The sequence below is a fragment of the Medicago sativa genome, chromosome 1 (genome assembly GCF_051527215.1).
Source record: "Medicago sativa cultivar Bolivia chromosome 1, Bolivia_mono, whole genome shotgun sequence".
Lineage (NCBI taxonomy): Eukaryota > Viridiplantae > Streptophyta > Magnoliopsida > Fabales > Fabaceae > Medicago > Medicago sativa.
This window is the reverse complement of record NC_140749.1, coordinates 13,861,671-13,878,093: the sequence shown is the minus strand read 5'-3', so window position 1 is coordinate 13,878,093 and position 16,423 is coordinate 13,861,671. Positions and strand designations below refer to the sequence as shown.

Below are 16,423 nucleotides of genomic sequence, written 5' to 3'. Positions count from 1 at the left end.
TGTCGCAAATCCTTAAATTCCATATAAATCTCCTCATTTGCGACTGTTAGCAACTGTCGCAGCACCTTTGCGGCTGTTGGCGCGTCTGTTCCACGAAGGGTCGCAAATGACTGTTGCGACCCCAACAAATGTGACTGTTGGGGAACAGTCGCAAATGTACATTTGCGACCCTTCTAACAGTCGCAATCAGCGTTTTTAAAAGTCGCAAAATGCAGTTTTTCTTGTAGTGAGAGGTAAGTTTCCTTGAGATTCAATCTTACGAGCAAAGAGTAGAGCGAGGTTGTAGAGTAGCATGCAACATAGATGTATCAAGCAGAGTTCAAGCAGATATTAATGTAATAATAGAAGAAGAATAAAGTTCACTCGTCTCAACGGATCAGAGTATTGGTTGAAGCCAACCGGTAGGAATCAGAGTAGCGCAACGGAAGTTAATTACTTAAGTTGCGAACAGTAGCCATGGAACATGGAATTTTGTAGTAAGAATCTTTGTGAAAAATGTTCGAGATAAAAATACCATTTCAGTGAGAAGTATTATGTGGAAAGCGAGGAGTTCTCGTTATGTTAAGTAAGTATAGATGCTTATGCAGCCAGTAATGATTAAAGTAAAAGTTTAAAGAAAGCATCTTCACTCAGGTAAGATGAGAAAGACTAGAGTTAACACAGATGAATTAATCGAGTTGCCTTTTTGGTGATGTCGAATGCGTAGAAGAGCTGTTGGTTAGTCAGAAAGAGTATGTGCTATGTTAATGGAGTACGATTTATGGGTTATGCCTGACGAAGTACATACCCTCTTATACCATACTTGTAAATGATAAAGATACTTTCTAGAATGGTGTCAAGCCACGATTTTATAACTTTTAAAGATAAGATTGGTATTGAGGAACTTGGGAACGATGTTTATTTTAAAAACATGAAATTTCACATTGTTAAAACTGATGAGATACGTCGTAAGCAAGTAAGCTCACTTAAGACGTACAGGCTTCAGGACCAGCTTGTTAGAGACAAGTGTGAAGGAGAGTCATAAAACCTTTTTTCATGTATAGAGACTTGTCCTGTGGTTCTGCAGTACTAGTATAGACTCAGTTTTAAAATGATATTTTTCTAGTCATGTACCTATTCGTTCCAAGAACCTATGTACCAAAGTTTAGAAACTCTTAGAAACAAAAGCTAGAATGAGTATCGTTATTAACTAACAAGCAATGGCGCTAGAAAGTATGCCAATACTAGAAGATAAAGTTTTATGAATGACAATGCCCATGTGATACTCATGTCATACGGGATGCACAGATTTGTGCTTTGAGTGTCCAATGCAAGTGCAAATGGACTTAATAGAAAGTTTCAAGAGCATGTGAACCACCAGACAGGTTAATAGATTGTCAGATGAATCAGTGTAGTTGATTTCACTTCTTCATGCCAAGCTAGACAAGTTACCCATGAATTGCAGTACAGGGAGGTTATGAAAGATAGAAAGATTTCTTAAGACTCCGAAAAGAGATGATAGATTTGCCGAATCATCAAGATGAGTAACAAAGTAAGAGGCAAAAGTCGCAAAGTGCGGCAAGAAAGATTATCTATGTGTGATAAGATGTATGCATGATAAGATGTGTTAGATACACGTAAGCACTGCAGGGCAAACCTGGATATCAGTAGAACCCCAGTTTAAAGGCATCCTGAGTGTTTCAGATAGAGAAAAGTTACTTAGATGCAGAGTTCATGCTAAGCAGAGAAGAAATAGATCCGAGACAAACAATCCTCCTATAACAAAAGTTAGTTTTAATCACTATGTTCTCAGATAGTTTTGTGATTTGAGGAAGATAGTAACATTGAAGAGACCATGTTCAATTATATGCAGAATAAGAATTGCATGCTTTGTTGAGAAAAGTATTCTTCAACCTCCCTAGAGTGGTTTTGATTAGATATTGTATAGCAAAAACCAGAGGAAATAGATTTTTGCTGCGATGATTGGTAGATGATTCTAAATTTCGAGGACGAAATTTTTTAAGGGGGGTAGAGTGTAATATCCCGCTTGTCAGCTAAAGGGAAATTTCATCTGTTAAATGTATCAGAGGACTAAGATTCATGGAAAGAGATTTTGGTGAAGAATGTTAAGTACAACGAAAGATATTAATGAGTAATATCAGTCAAGCATGGGCTTATGTGTCAGTGTCAGGTAAACACGACTAAGGCGAAGGGCAAAGTGGTAAAACGTCGCAAGCGACTATATAAGGCCACAAGGGCCATTTTCCTTTATTTCTACCCACACTTTCTCTCTCTAGGTTTTTGGGAAAACCTTTCTCTCCTCCTTCTCTCTAGAATTTCGCCTCCCTCTCCTCTCTAAGACATCCAATCTTCTTCCAAATCATGATCAAGCAAGGATTAAGGCAGCTTATCAAGCAAGAAACAAGTGGAGGAAGAGATTAAAGCATGGTTTGGAGGAAAGGGCTAAAGATCAAGAATGAAGAGGAAGTTAGGGTTGATGCTTGAAGCTTGAAGATCAAGTGTTAATCATTAGGTGAGTTCTTAGATAGAACCCACCATTGGGATTATGTGTTTAATTGCAAGCAAAACATGATTTTTAGTTAAGATTAGAGAAATGAGAATTTTATACCTTAGCCTTGATCTAGTCTTGTACATGTTAATATTGCCATGAATGATGTTTTATAATGCATATATATGTTGCTGGATGTTTTGGTGCATTGCAGGAACCATTAGAATGAGTTTTGGGTCAAAAATTGGAAATTTGGTACCACAGACCCGAAGAACTACGCTATTAGCGAAATCTACGCTAATAGCGAAATTCATCAGGATGAGCTACGCTCCAGGGGCGCTATTAGTGCAGCCCTCTGGTTTGGCCAGCTAGCTTTTGGCTTGTTGGCTCATTTTCGGGTCGGTGGTGCATTCCATAGCCTTTCTTTCAACGTTTTATAACTTTATAACCCCAAAACAATATCTAGGCAATGCACATAACATCAAACGATTCTTGAAATGAAAAATCATGGCAATCTTAACATGAATGGCAAGAGTGATTCAAGAGAGTTTAGCCGAATTACTCGGGTAGCAAAGAACTAGGCAAGGGATGAAAGTAGAGCCTTGACATAGCTTGTCAAGAACTAGAATAGATAGTAAAGAATAGAATGTTAGGCATGAGTAGTATGCTTGATTAGATACGAAGTGTTATAGAGTAGTATGCTTGGTCGTGTCTCTTGTGTCCACATTAGGTTGGCTCAAGGGGTTTCCATTAGGTGAAACGGGGTTAGCCGTAAGGATCTCGCACGTCACTGCAGGAGTGTCGTTGGTTAAACCTTAGATAGGTTTCCATCGGATAGATAGGGATTGCGCTCGGGGTTACTCCACTCGGTTCTTTCCGTAAAATGAACTCAGATAATGTTTGATTGTTAAACGCTAACTTCATGAACGAATCTGACTGTGCATATTATTAGATATATTATGTTATGTCATAGAGCCTTGACGTAGATCGTCAAGAAATAGTAGAACATAGACGTAGATCATCAAAACTAGTATGATAGCAAGAAAAGATACGTTGTTAGAAACATCGTATTATGCATTAGAGCAAATAGAGAAATATACGCCGATGACGATCTTAGGTTTCCCCTAATCATCCGGTTTAGAATTGTGTCATGATTATAGTATGTTTAGGCCTTGATACGTAGAGCGTATTCTTGGCATTGCGGTTTTAGATTCCCCTCGACCGCCATGACACGTATAGGAAGTGAAGCCTATAACAGTGAGATAAGACTATGACGGCCCTAGTATGCACGACCGTCTAAGTATGCAAGTCCCCACACACGTATAATCAACCGTCAGGTTGTATTCTAGACACGTGGTGACCGTAGGTTTCCCCTGAGGTTACCTATAGCCTAGGATTTAGGGGAACTCACTGAGACCTTATGTCTCATCCCAATCCTTATTTGTTTCAGATAAACAGGTTGGATTAGCAAGCTAGTAGCCGAATGGATGTTGCGACAAGTGTTCGTTCGTACCGCTGCAGGACAATGTGGATATTCAAGGATGCATCTATTATACTTTAGAAAAGTTGAGTTGTATTATCATGTACGAACGCATTTGGTTGTGTGTGTGTATATATATATATATATTCATTCGTAGTTTTTTTGTTGTATATTTTAATGTATCCAGTACTAAACTAACGCACATGCTAGACTTTCTAGATACGTCTAGTATGGGTGTTACAGAACCTTACTTTAATATATATATATATATATATATATATATATATATATATATATATAAGAAAACTACCCCTTTCAACATTTTTGGGCTGACTTCCCTCAAAAAAACATTTTTGGGCCGCCTGGTTCTTCTGAAGTATGTCATGTCCTCTCTCCCAGTTTACTTTCTTTCTTTTTTCAAGGCCGCTACAGGTATAATTTCTTCTATTGAATCTATTTTAAAAAAAAAATTGGGGAGGGTTGTGAGGTCTCTAAAAAAATTGCTTGGATAAAATGGGATTCTATTTGTTTACCTGTGAGTCATGATGGTTTCAAAGTTTGGAGTTTAGAGGAATTTAATTTATCATTGTTAGGGAAGTGGTGTTGGAGGTTGTTTGTGGATAAGGAGGGGTTGTGATACCGTGTGTTAAAGGCTCGGTACAGGGAGGTGGGTGGCCGTGTTCAAGAAGGAGGAAGACATGCATCTAGGTGGTGGCGGATAATGTGCCTCGTGAGGGATGGGGTTGGGTCGGGTGTGGGGAGTTGGTTTGATGACAATACTAGGCGGGTAGTAGGTAATGGCGGTAATACTTTCTTTTGGACTGATAATTGGCTGGGTGGAGCACCTTTAAGGCTTCAGTTCAGTTGTCTGTTTAAGTTATCATTGCATAAGGAGTGTTTGGTGGAGGATATGGCGAGATTGGGTTGGGAGGAATGAGGAAACGCTTGGGTGTGGAGGCGTCGATTGTTGGTGTGGGAGGAGGATATTGTGAGAGAGTGCACTGCTTTGGTAAATAATGTTATTTTGCAGGATAATATTCAGGAGCATTGTAGGTGGTTGTTCGACCCCATTCACGATTATTCGGTTCGTGAGACCTATTGTTTCCTTACATCTGTAGATGAACCGATGGCTGATGGTGCGGACAACAATGTTTGGCATAAGCTAGTTCCTTCCAAAGTGTCTCTTTTTGCTTGGTGCCTTCTTAAAGACTGAATCCCGACAAGATCTAATTTGGTGAGGCCACACGTTCTTCAGCCTAATGAAAACTTGTGTGTTGGCGAGTGTGGTAACATCGAGACGGCGGATCACCTCTTCATTGGTTGTGATTTATTTGGGAGTGTCTGGTACTTAATCTGTCACTGGCTTGGTTTTTCTTTTGTCTTTCTAGGATTGATTAAGGATCATTACATTCAGTTCATTCATCTGGCAGGTGTGCCGAGAGCTGCTCATTTTTATTTAAAGGTAATTAGGCTTGCTTGTGCTTGGTCAATATGGAAAAATAGAAACAACCGTGTATTCAAAAAATGCAGTAATCAATCCCTACAATATTCTTGAAAAAGTGAAGTTGAATTCCTTTTTATGGTTATCTTCGAATTTTGTTCCTATTGCTTTCGGTTTCCATGATTGGGGGCGACACCCACTCCTTTGTATGGGTGTCTTGTAATTTTAGTTTTGGTCGATGGAGCCTCACTCTCTATAGGGGCTATGTCATTGTAACAGATATTGAGTGATTTCATCATTTTAGCACGCCTTGTGCGGGGTGAATCACTTTTTGTTGAGCAATATATTCCATTTCGATTTGTTCAAAAAAAATAGATAAGAATAAATTTAAATATTAAAAAAATTTAACAAACACGATATGAATGTATGATATATTTCTTTATGAGTATATTTATAATTACTTTTTTATTATCCCAATTGTACCCTTAAATAATTTTTTCTATAATAAAGATTGTTGTTGATGTTATTGAAATAGATAATCATGTTTAATTTGCTTTGTTATAACTAGAAAGCAACAACACTTTTATATATTTTTAATTTAATCAAAATCAAAATTTCATAAAAAAAAATTATATATATATATATATATATATAGGTTATAATTATCAAATTTTAGCGCAGTAAAAAGAGCAGAAAGACGGGCACGTAAGTGCCTGCCTTTTCGCTAGTATATATAGTAGGTAGTAGATAGATAGTAGACAATTTAGTTTTTTTTGGATACAACTATATTAAAAAGTGTTTTGTTACAAAAGTAGTTCAATTTTTTGACATTTATTTTATCTCCTCTAAAAAAAAAATTGTTCGTTGAAAAGCTACTCTTAACTGTTTCTCATTTGAAATTGTTTTTTAGATTCTTATTTTTTTTTAAAAGCTGTAACAAATGCAAGCAATACTCTTAAAAATGATTATTTAAAAAAAATGATTTTTTTTTTTAAATCTATAACAAACAAGCTCTAATTTTTTTTTAAAGGAGGCTCTAAATGTTGTTCACAGATCTGGATCCTCTCCTTTACTAATTGTCTCCTTCTCTCCTTCCCCAAATCGGAACCATTGGATTAATTCAAGGGTTGAATTATTAAAAGACAAAAAGAAAACTTAGAAGCAAATATCTCTAAACAGCTATGCTATATGTCTCGATTTTTTTTTGGGATTCCACTATTGTTAGTTTGTGAGTTAAAAAGCAAAATGCAAATCAGGTTTATTAACTAAATCTCTCGGAATTCGTGGAATTCACCCCACTAGTGATGATAAACAGCCAATCACATGCAATCATTTTTTCTTGAGTTTTTCGGTAGCTGTATTTAGCATTTTTGATCTCTAATTTCTTAAATCCGAGTATCTTTCCCTGAAGCATGAAACAGTCATAAGAAACCCATCGTACACGACCTTGCAGTACAGGATGGCGATGACGGGAAATAACGGCAGTGGCCTTCAACAAGTTTAATCTTCAGGCCCACACTTTTAATCTTATCAAACAGTGTATACTCCCACACTTTTAATCTTATCAAACAGTGTGACAAAGTTGTGACAGCACCATAACCTTACAACTTTCACCGTCGTTTTCTCGTCACTGGTGTCTTATTCTTGAAGTATGTATCTCTGTTGTAGGCGGTCACTAGTCGTATTGCTACCGTCGTGTTCCCAGTCGTCGGTGTCATGAACTTAAGGATTATGTCTCTGATGTGTCGGGGTGGACCTGGACTTTCAATGTTTAACAATAAAAACTCAAATTTTAGGTCTTTTGTAAAACCACTTTCCAACAAGCAGCACAAAAAATATAACTTGATAATCACAAAAACTTATATTACTTATTATTAATATTAAATTAAATAATTAATTTCATTCTCTATTTTTTTTATAGAAGTAATTTCATTCTCTATATGTCAAAATAATACTTCATGTTATTATATGCATGTGCTTTGTAAAACATAGATAGATACTAAGTCTCACATGCAAGCTTACAAAGCCAAACTATAATAATATAAATAAGTAAACAACATAAGTTAAAGGTAGAACAATTCTCTTTGTGCTGCATCAAATGCACTGCACTAGTTTAATTTTTTTTGACTATGCTTGTGTTTTGTAACAAAAAAAAAAGATTGGATAAGTTTGGTATGCACTTGCCACACGCGTCACTGGGTTGAAGAGGAGTCATGTTCCTGTTGTCCAACTTTGGAATTATTTCCATATTTATTAATTTGAAGTTATTTGGTTTTTTCTCTTTTAGATTAATTACCATTAGATTGATCGAATGGCTAAGATTGGGAGAAGGAGAGAGCAAGAGACTGATGTTGAAGGAGAGGATCTGGTTCCATTGTTCACATAATGTTGCATGCATATATTTTTATATTAATTTGTATGTGTTTTAATTACTTTTTTTATATTGTGGATTTATTGTGGCGTGGTTTTTAATATTGAGAGTTCTAAGTTGAATATATGCATCAAGCTTAAAACGATTTTAGACTTGTAGGATTGATTTATATATATATATATATATATTTAAACTTGCAAATGGTCATTTGTGTCACTTGATTAATAATTATTTTTTTCATTGTAAACTAATGACAAATTAATTCAAGAGAAAACTAGAGGTACACAGGTTATTATATCATCATTGTTTCTTTCAATATTCGTTTTTTTTTTTTGTGCAAATTCATTTTTGTTTTAGTGTTATCTATATTAAATTTTGAACTATTATAAAAAAAAAAAAAATCAACATGAACAATTATAGATATATAGAGCATCATAATTCAAGACTCAATAATCATTTATTTAGTTTTCCATGACAATAACATGGTTGACTATACAGATAATATTTGCACAATGATGGGGCTTCTGACATTGTGGATTCCATCTGACCAAACAAGTGATGAGGAAAACACACTTTGATTTGATTTTACTCTTCCAACAACAATAATAACAAATGATTGTTTCTCATTTAATGATTTGAAAGAGAGAAATTTTGGTTCCACACTAATCTTGATTTTTGGAACATGATGGCTGAGAGTAGCTTTGTAGGTTGAGTTGGGAAAGCCAACATTTGTGACTGTTCTGTGAACCTTTACATTGAAATGCTTATGTACAGGAATAACCATTGCAGGATAGTTTATATCTTTCACCAATGATCTTTCAGGATATCCATGGCAACTTGAATTATCTCCACTAATCTGTTTAATTTTGTCAGCACCATATCCATAATTACAAAGCATTTTCACATAATCTTGCTTAGTGATGTCATAAACAAGTCCAGGGTGAATGGCTTGTTGTGGATTGATATTACCAGATCCATAAGCAAATTCACCAGCTAAATCATCATAAGTACCTTTCATTGTTGTAGAAGTTGTCATGATAGCGGATTTTATAGCTGCAGGTGACCAATCTGGATGAAATGATTTCACGTATGCAGCAACTCCAGCAGCATGAGGGCATGCCATAGAGGTTCCAGATAATATGTTGTATTTAAACTTTCTCTTATCACTTATATCCAATGAGGGTGACGCTAAAGGTGAATATGCAGCCAAGATTTCCGCTCCTGGGGCACTTATATCTGGTTTCATAATTTCTGGAACAAAAGGATTTGGGCCACGTGAAGAGAAAGTGACAACTTTAGGAGCTTTGATGTCATGGAAGATCTCACTCTTTAAGATTTCGGCTATAGGGTCTTTGGTGGAATTTGTGTAATGTTGAACTCGAACAAAATTTTTTGATTCCAAGGTAAGTGTAGGCTTCTTAGTGACAAATGCAGTTTCAAAACCAAGATATGAAACATTAAGGATTGAACCAATTGCACTACTCACCGAAGCTAATTTTTGACCTGATCGCGATCCACATAAAATAAGTTTCCCCTTCACCCTCTTTTTGTCTGTAGAATTACACTTTTCTGGGGAAAATGAAATTCCATCAGCAGAGCAAGCTTGAGCATTACACACAACTATTGGGAATTTGGTTCCATTTGAAGGTGTAATATTGATTGACTTACCAATATAGGTCTTTCCATTTCCAAGAATGAGCTTAGCAATGAATTGTTGATCTATGGTAGTTCCAGCAACACTAAATAACCAAGGTGATGTACTACAAACACTACTTGGGGTAGGGCCAGAATTTCCTACAGCCTGCACTGTGAGTATTCCCTTCTCCATGGCATGAAAAGAACCAATAGCAATTACGTCATTCAAAAAATCATTAAATCTAGGGGCACAAATAGAGATAGTAATGACATCAACTCCATCAGCAATGGCATCATCAAATGCAGCAAGTATACCAACAATACTACATGCACCAAATTTGTTACAAACTTTGTATGCAGCAATCCTTGAAGATGGAACTCCACCTCTTGCAATGCCTTTTGCATAACCATAAAAGCTCACATTTTTCACCTCACGTCCACCTGCTATTGATGATGTGTGGGTTCCATGACCCAATTCATCTCTTGCACTCACATCTCCAATGTCGTAAAATCGTGCTCCGATGATCTTCTTGTTACAATTGAAGTCAATACCGCCTGCACAAACTCCCCTCCACTTTTTTGGGATTGGACCAAAACCTAGTCAATTATAAAAATGAATAATCGAATTAATAATCTTATTGTGTGTGTGTGTGTGTGTATATTAAGAAGCTAAACTTTGTCACCTAAATTGACACCGGGAGAGTCGAACCTAAGACCTTGAAGAGGAGCACACTCAAAAGTCTCAAGTAAACGTCATCAGACCAACCCAAGTGGATTCTCATCGTACATAGTTAGTTATTACAATCTTCTAATTATATTATAGTATCTTCCTATAATGAAAACAATAATATTTCTCCATGTCCTAAGATACTCATGATAAACAACATTATTAATTAATCTATGAAAAGAGGAAATTAACTAAATATAATAATCGCAAATTATTCTAAGTAATTAAATTTGTATAATTTTAAGCGGGGTGAAATTTCGTACAAATGAAATTATTATGAAATAAACAATTTATGATAATTATAACATATAAGATTTTGTGACTATGATTACGAATATATATACCTTTATCACTGAAACTTTTAGATTCTGGCCATATTCCACTGTCTATGACTCCAATCACCAAATCACTCTCAATAGTTTGATATCTTTTGAATGAGCGAGTAAGTCCAACAAAGTCCCATGACCTTGTTGTTTGAAGGTGAAAGTCTTGGTTTGGAAAAACTGAGACCACACCTCTCATCCGGACAAGTTTTTCTCTTTCTTGATCATTGAGTATGGCAGCAAAACCATTGAAACTCCTCTTGTAACTTCGAACTAAGCGATTTTCTATGTCACTACCATTCATAACATGTTGCAACAAGCTGGTATGGTGAGAGGTTGGGGAATATGATGTTCCCTTAGGAAGTGAGCCCATGTACACGATGTAAAGTTTACTACTTTCATCGCCCCTTTCAATAGCATCACACACCAAAGTAATTAATGATGTGAAAACTAAAGGCACAAAGATTGATAAAACAACAATATGATTTGCCATATTTGAAATGGGCAATACTTAGCACAAATCGAAACTATGTATTTATACACATAAGAAAATCATATAAATGGAAATATTTTTAATTGATAAAATATAATTTAATTAGTATATGACAATTGAATAAAAAAAAATTACTCCCTCAATTCCATATTAAGTAACCCATTTTGTAACGCAAAATAAATGACCTTTTCAATTTTCAATACAAGATTGATTTTTTTCAATTGTGTCATCTAATTAATATTGTTTTTATTACTCTCAATTCAACATCTTCTCGATTATATTTATGATAATAAGGAATGTACAAAAACTTTTTTTAAAAAAAAATACACAAATATGTGATTAGGGTAATTTATTAAAAGTGTCATTATCTTTCTTTCATTTATACATTTTTTTAATTTATTTTAAATGTTCAAATGGTCACATAATAGCGGATGGAAGGAGTAGATTTTAAAGAGAAATGTTATAATCATTCTCCTTTCAACACATACTCTAACACTCATTATTTTATTAGATGAAACTTATGTTGGTCCCACAATTTTATATGGACCCGTTTGTAAAGTGTTGGATCCACATTGGTAACTTCTCATCTACGCATGTTTGTAGTATAGGAACCTATTCCAGCATCTAAGGCTTTTTTTTTTTTTTTCCTATTTTCATCATGGCATCACACTACCTTTATTCATTTCTAGAGTCCCACTTGCAACCTTTTCTACAAGTGGTGGTTGTTCTTATAGCCATTCAACCTTTTCCCTATGCTTATCATGGCATCATGCTACCTTTATTCCATTCGACAACTTTTTCATCTTCTCATCACACTACGTTAACACGTGTTCTCGGTTTTTTATTCCTTTCTTGTGTGCCACTTTCAACCTTTTTTATGGGCGGTGGTGTTTAGAGCCATTTATAAAGCTTTGGCCCCACAATGAAAACTTCTCACATGCGAGCACATGTAGTTTAGTCTATTATTCTCAGCATCCACGACTTTTTCTCTCTTTTATATGGCATCATGCTACCTTAATCCATTCAAATGCCCCACTTTCAACCTTATCTTTAGGGAGGTGGTTTCTAAAGAAACTTCCAACCTTTTCCATTTTCTCATCAAAAACATTACGCTATATGTATTCCTTTTTATGGCATCACGCAACTTTTATTCCTTTCTACAATTTTTCCCCTTTTCACATCAAGGTACCTTTATTTGTGTTCTTTGCTTTTATATTCCTTTCATGTACCCCGCTTTTAATCTTTTTTATGGAGGGAGGTGGTTTTCAAAGCCGCTGAAAATAAATTCTAGTCTAATAAATTTTGTGGTTTAACATTGTTCGTGTTTCTAGCTATTAATAAGAAAAACTAATTCAGCAATTATAAGAGATAGAAAATTACACACAATATTGGATCTTTTTTAAGCCTTTTTATTCACTTTTCCACAAGGAAAAAAACTCATATATATTTTAATATTTAGAACTTGGAGCGGGTGACTTTACGAAAGAGATTAAAAATTTAACAGACACGCAAGGAAGATATATAACATGTGCAAATTAACAAAGTACCCAATCTCAACTGATCGTCTAATCTGGTGGTTATTATTGAACAAGCTTATCTCTCACATAAAATACCCTTTAATATATATATATATATATATATATATATATATATATATATATATATATATATGTAAAAAAGATTAATTAATTTATATTTACGGTAATATTACTAAAGTTTTAACAATAGTTTGATAACTATATCCTTCAAAAAAAATAGTTTGATAACTATATAACAATTGAATTTTAATATATTAGTTTTAATTTTAATAAATTGTAATGCTATTATAAAATGGTCAAATAGCATTTTTTATGTGTTTGTTAGTTTGGTTAATAAATAATGATCTATTTACACTTTCAGGTATAGTTCTTAAACTTTATAAAAAGTTTAATCATTGAGTTCAAATTGTGACGATGGAAAAATGTGATTTAGAGAAGACATTCCACCAAATATGTTCAATCAAATACTGCAACAAAGATCAGTCATCGCCAAAGTTAATGGGTAGTTTACATCAATAACATGATAACAAAAAAAAAAAAAACTCTTACAAAAATAGTTATATTTAGGTCTCAGTTCAGAAGTTAGGATCCTTTTCATTTTCCATGTTATCCATTTCCTCCATTACTATAGTTTTGAAACCATAAATACAAAAGAGTGACATTAAATGAGTCTATATAATTTTTTTTTGAAAGAAGTCCAAATAATTTTAATACGCACTAAAACATTCACAAACTTTAGTAATTGAAAGATAAAATGGATAAGACCTCAACTCGTCAGTTTAGTGATAAAAGTTTAGCTCAGTAAATCGTAGACGATACTTCCTCTGTTCCTTTAAGTGTCACATTTGACCACTTACACATGCTAATGCACAACTTTAACCACTAATATTTTTAATTATACATTACAAAAAATTATTAAAAATTTATATTTTGAAAATGTTCATTGAGACAAATTGAACATCTTATACACGAACATTTGTTTTTATATCGTTAATAAAAAGGAATGGAGGGAGTACAATTGTAAAATGGTTATTAATGTTCGAATATTTTTTTTAATTAAATTGACACCAATAACCATTTTACAAGTGTTTCGGGGATTTGAACAATATCTTCTTATTTATATTCATTGAATAATTGATGTATCTGATCTATATTATAAATCAAATACATCAATTATTCAATGAACCTGAAGAAAAACAATTATTTGCTATAAGACCAGAGGCAGTATCTAGAAACTCAAGTGTATCAAAATTTAAAAAAAAAAGTATTTATAAACACGAAAAATTTATATAAATGGAAATCTTTTCAATTAATAAATAATTTGTTTGATAACTATAATACAATTGAATTAAAAAAAAATATTCTCTCCATTCCATAATAAATGACTCATTGGTAAAACTATCTGTATCTTACCGTTTTATGTGGAACTCATTTTTTAATGATTTGGATCAATCTTTGAAACTACTCATCTGCAAATGTGTGTGTGTGTGTGTGTGTGTGTGTGTGTGTGTGTGTGTGTGTGTGTGTGATTTAAGCAAATATTCCCAACATCTACTGCTTTTTCCCTCTTCTTTATGACATCATGTTATCTTTATTCCTTTCTAATGACTCATCTTCAACCTTTTCTATTTGAGCGGTGGATTTTAGAGCCATATATAAATTTTGGACCCATAATGGACATTATGCGTGTGTAGTCTAAGCAAGTATTTCCAGCATCTACGGCTTTTTCCCTCTTCTTTATGGCGTCAGAAAACCTTTATTCCTTTTAATTCCCCGCTTCAACCTTTTCAAAGGGATGATGGTTTTTAGAGCCATTTATAAAACTTTGGACCCACATTAAAAACTTCTCACTTACGCAGGCGTGTAGTTTAAGAAAATATTTTTAGTATCTGCATCTTTTTCCATCTTCTTTATTGCATCTTTGAAACTACTCATCTACACGTGTGTGTAATTTAAGCAAGTATTCCCAACATCTACTGCTTTTTCCCTCTTCTTTATGACATCACGTAATCTTTATTCCTTTCTAATGACTCAACTTCAACCTTTTCTATTTGAGCGGTGGATCTTAGAGCCATTTATAAATTTTAGACCCATAATGGACACTATGCGTGTGTCGTCTAAGCAAGTATTTCCAGCATCTACGACTTTTCCCCTCTTCTTTATAGCGTCAGAAAACCTTTATTCCTTTTAATTTCCCGCTTTCAACCTTTTCAAAGGGATGATGGTTTTTAGAGCCATTCATAAAACTTTGGATCCACATTAAAAACTTCTTGCTTACGCAAGCGTGTAGTTTAAGCAAATATTTCTAGTATTTGCGACTTTTTCCATCTTCTTTATTGCATCTTGATACGTTTATTCCTTTCTAATACCCCCCCCCCCCCCCCCCCCCCCTCAAAGGGATGATGGTTTTTAGAGCCATTTATAAAACTTTGGATCCACATTAAAAACTTCTTGCTTACGCAAGCGTGTAGTTTAAGCAAATATTTCTAGTATTTGCGACTTTTTCCATCTTCTTTATTGCATCTTGATACGTTTATTCCTTTCTAATACCCCCCCCCCCCCCCCCCCCCCCTTGAAAGGGTGATGATTTTTAAAGACAATTACAACATTTTTCCATTTCTCATCATGGATATCATGATTAGTGATTAAGTTTAAATGAATTTATGATCATTCTAAGTTATATAGATGTTGAAAATGATAAATCAAAGATAAAGACCATACTTACAATTAAGAATGGCAAAAAATATGCACCCGTGGATATCCGCGGATAAAATCCGCCACGGACACGGAACGGATACTTTAATGGATATCCATGGATATATAAACGGATATTTTAACTACCCTCTAATTAATGGATACGGATGCAGATTTAAAGGTATCCACACCCGCGGATATCCATACCTGCTTTTAAACCGAGTAAATTACATAAATAACCTTAATACCTTTCAACTTATGAAGCAAAAAACTTCGGTACAGTGAGTTGTTATTAGTTATTACATGAATGTTCAAATATGTATTACGCTCCTTTAAAAGGAAGTGAAAGTGGTCAGGATTGTTGAAGTAAGAAGCTTTGTTTTTGTTGAATATGAGGAGCATTATTTATGCTTTTGATAAATCAAAGAACTTTATTTTTATTAAATGTAAGAAATTTCATTTATGTTTTTGTAGAGTCAGTGATCTTTGTTGTTATTGTAATGTGTTAATATTATGTTTTGCTAAAAATAAAAGAAAATGCATGTGATGAACTTTTTGTTTTTAAATTTCAACTAAAAAAAATTAGCAATTTTTTTTATAAATGTTATCCATTGATATCTGTATAAATCCGCGGATACTAGAGCTGTCAAAATGGGCAGCCCGACCCGTTTAGTCCCGGCCCGACTAGGTCAAGGGCTTTTTAGGGCCGGGTTGAAAAAGCCCTGTTTAAATATGGGATAGAAAAATAGAGCCCGAGCCCGGCCCTATACGGGCTAACGGGCCAGCCCTGGCCCTTTTTTTTCATTCTTTAAGGACTGAAAAGATAATAACATAAATATACACAAAATTTATAGTGAACAAAAGATAAATTAAGTTTAATCCAAGAGAATAACAATTATCCATACTAACATAGTAACATTAACATAATTGTACACTAAAAAAGTGTATTTATTAAATTCATTTGCTAATCAGTATAGTCACTATATTTTTTTTAGGGAACAGTATAGTCTAACTATATTGTCTTGCAAGATCCACATATAATTAATTAGCCAACACATGTAAAAATAAATTTTTTAAAAAAATAAAGAATAAGGGTACTAAACTGAGTTGACAGTGAAGAAAGGAAATCACAATGCAACCATAATGTTTGGCAACATTACTTGCGACACACCCCTTCCCCGCGAGGGGGTTGCACGGAGCGAGCGAGACCGGTTCAAGCAAGCCACAACGTCT

At 34.3% G+C, this 16,423-nt stretch overlaps 1 protein-coding gene across 1 annotated transcript; it reads right to left on the bottom strand.

Annotated features, from left to right (window-relative positions):
* Positions 1-8,218: 8,218 nt before the first annotated feature.
* On the bottom strand, positions 8,219-10,974 carry LOC146952895 (subtilisin-like protease SBT4.3). The gene is made up of 2 exons (XM_085706945.1): positions 10,487-10,974; positions 8,219-10,012 (listed from the first exon to the last, which is right to left on the bottom strand). Exons 1-2 carry the CDS (start codon positions 10,956-10,958, stop codon positions 8,271-8,273), a joined length of 2,214 nt encoding a protein of 737 aa, XP_085563071.1. The 5' UTR covers positions 10,959-10,974; the 3' UTR covers positions 8,219-8,270.
* Positions 10,975-16,423: the final 5,449 nt, after the last annotated feature.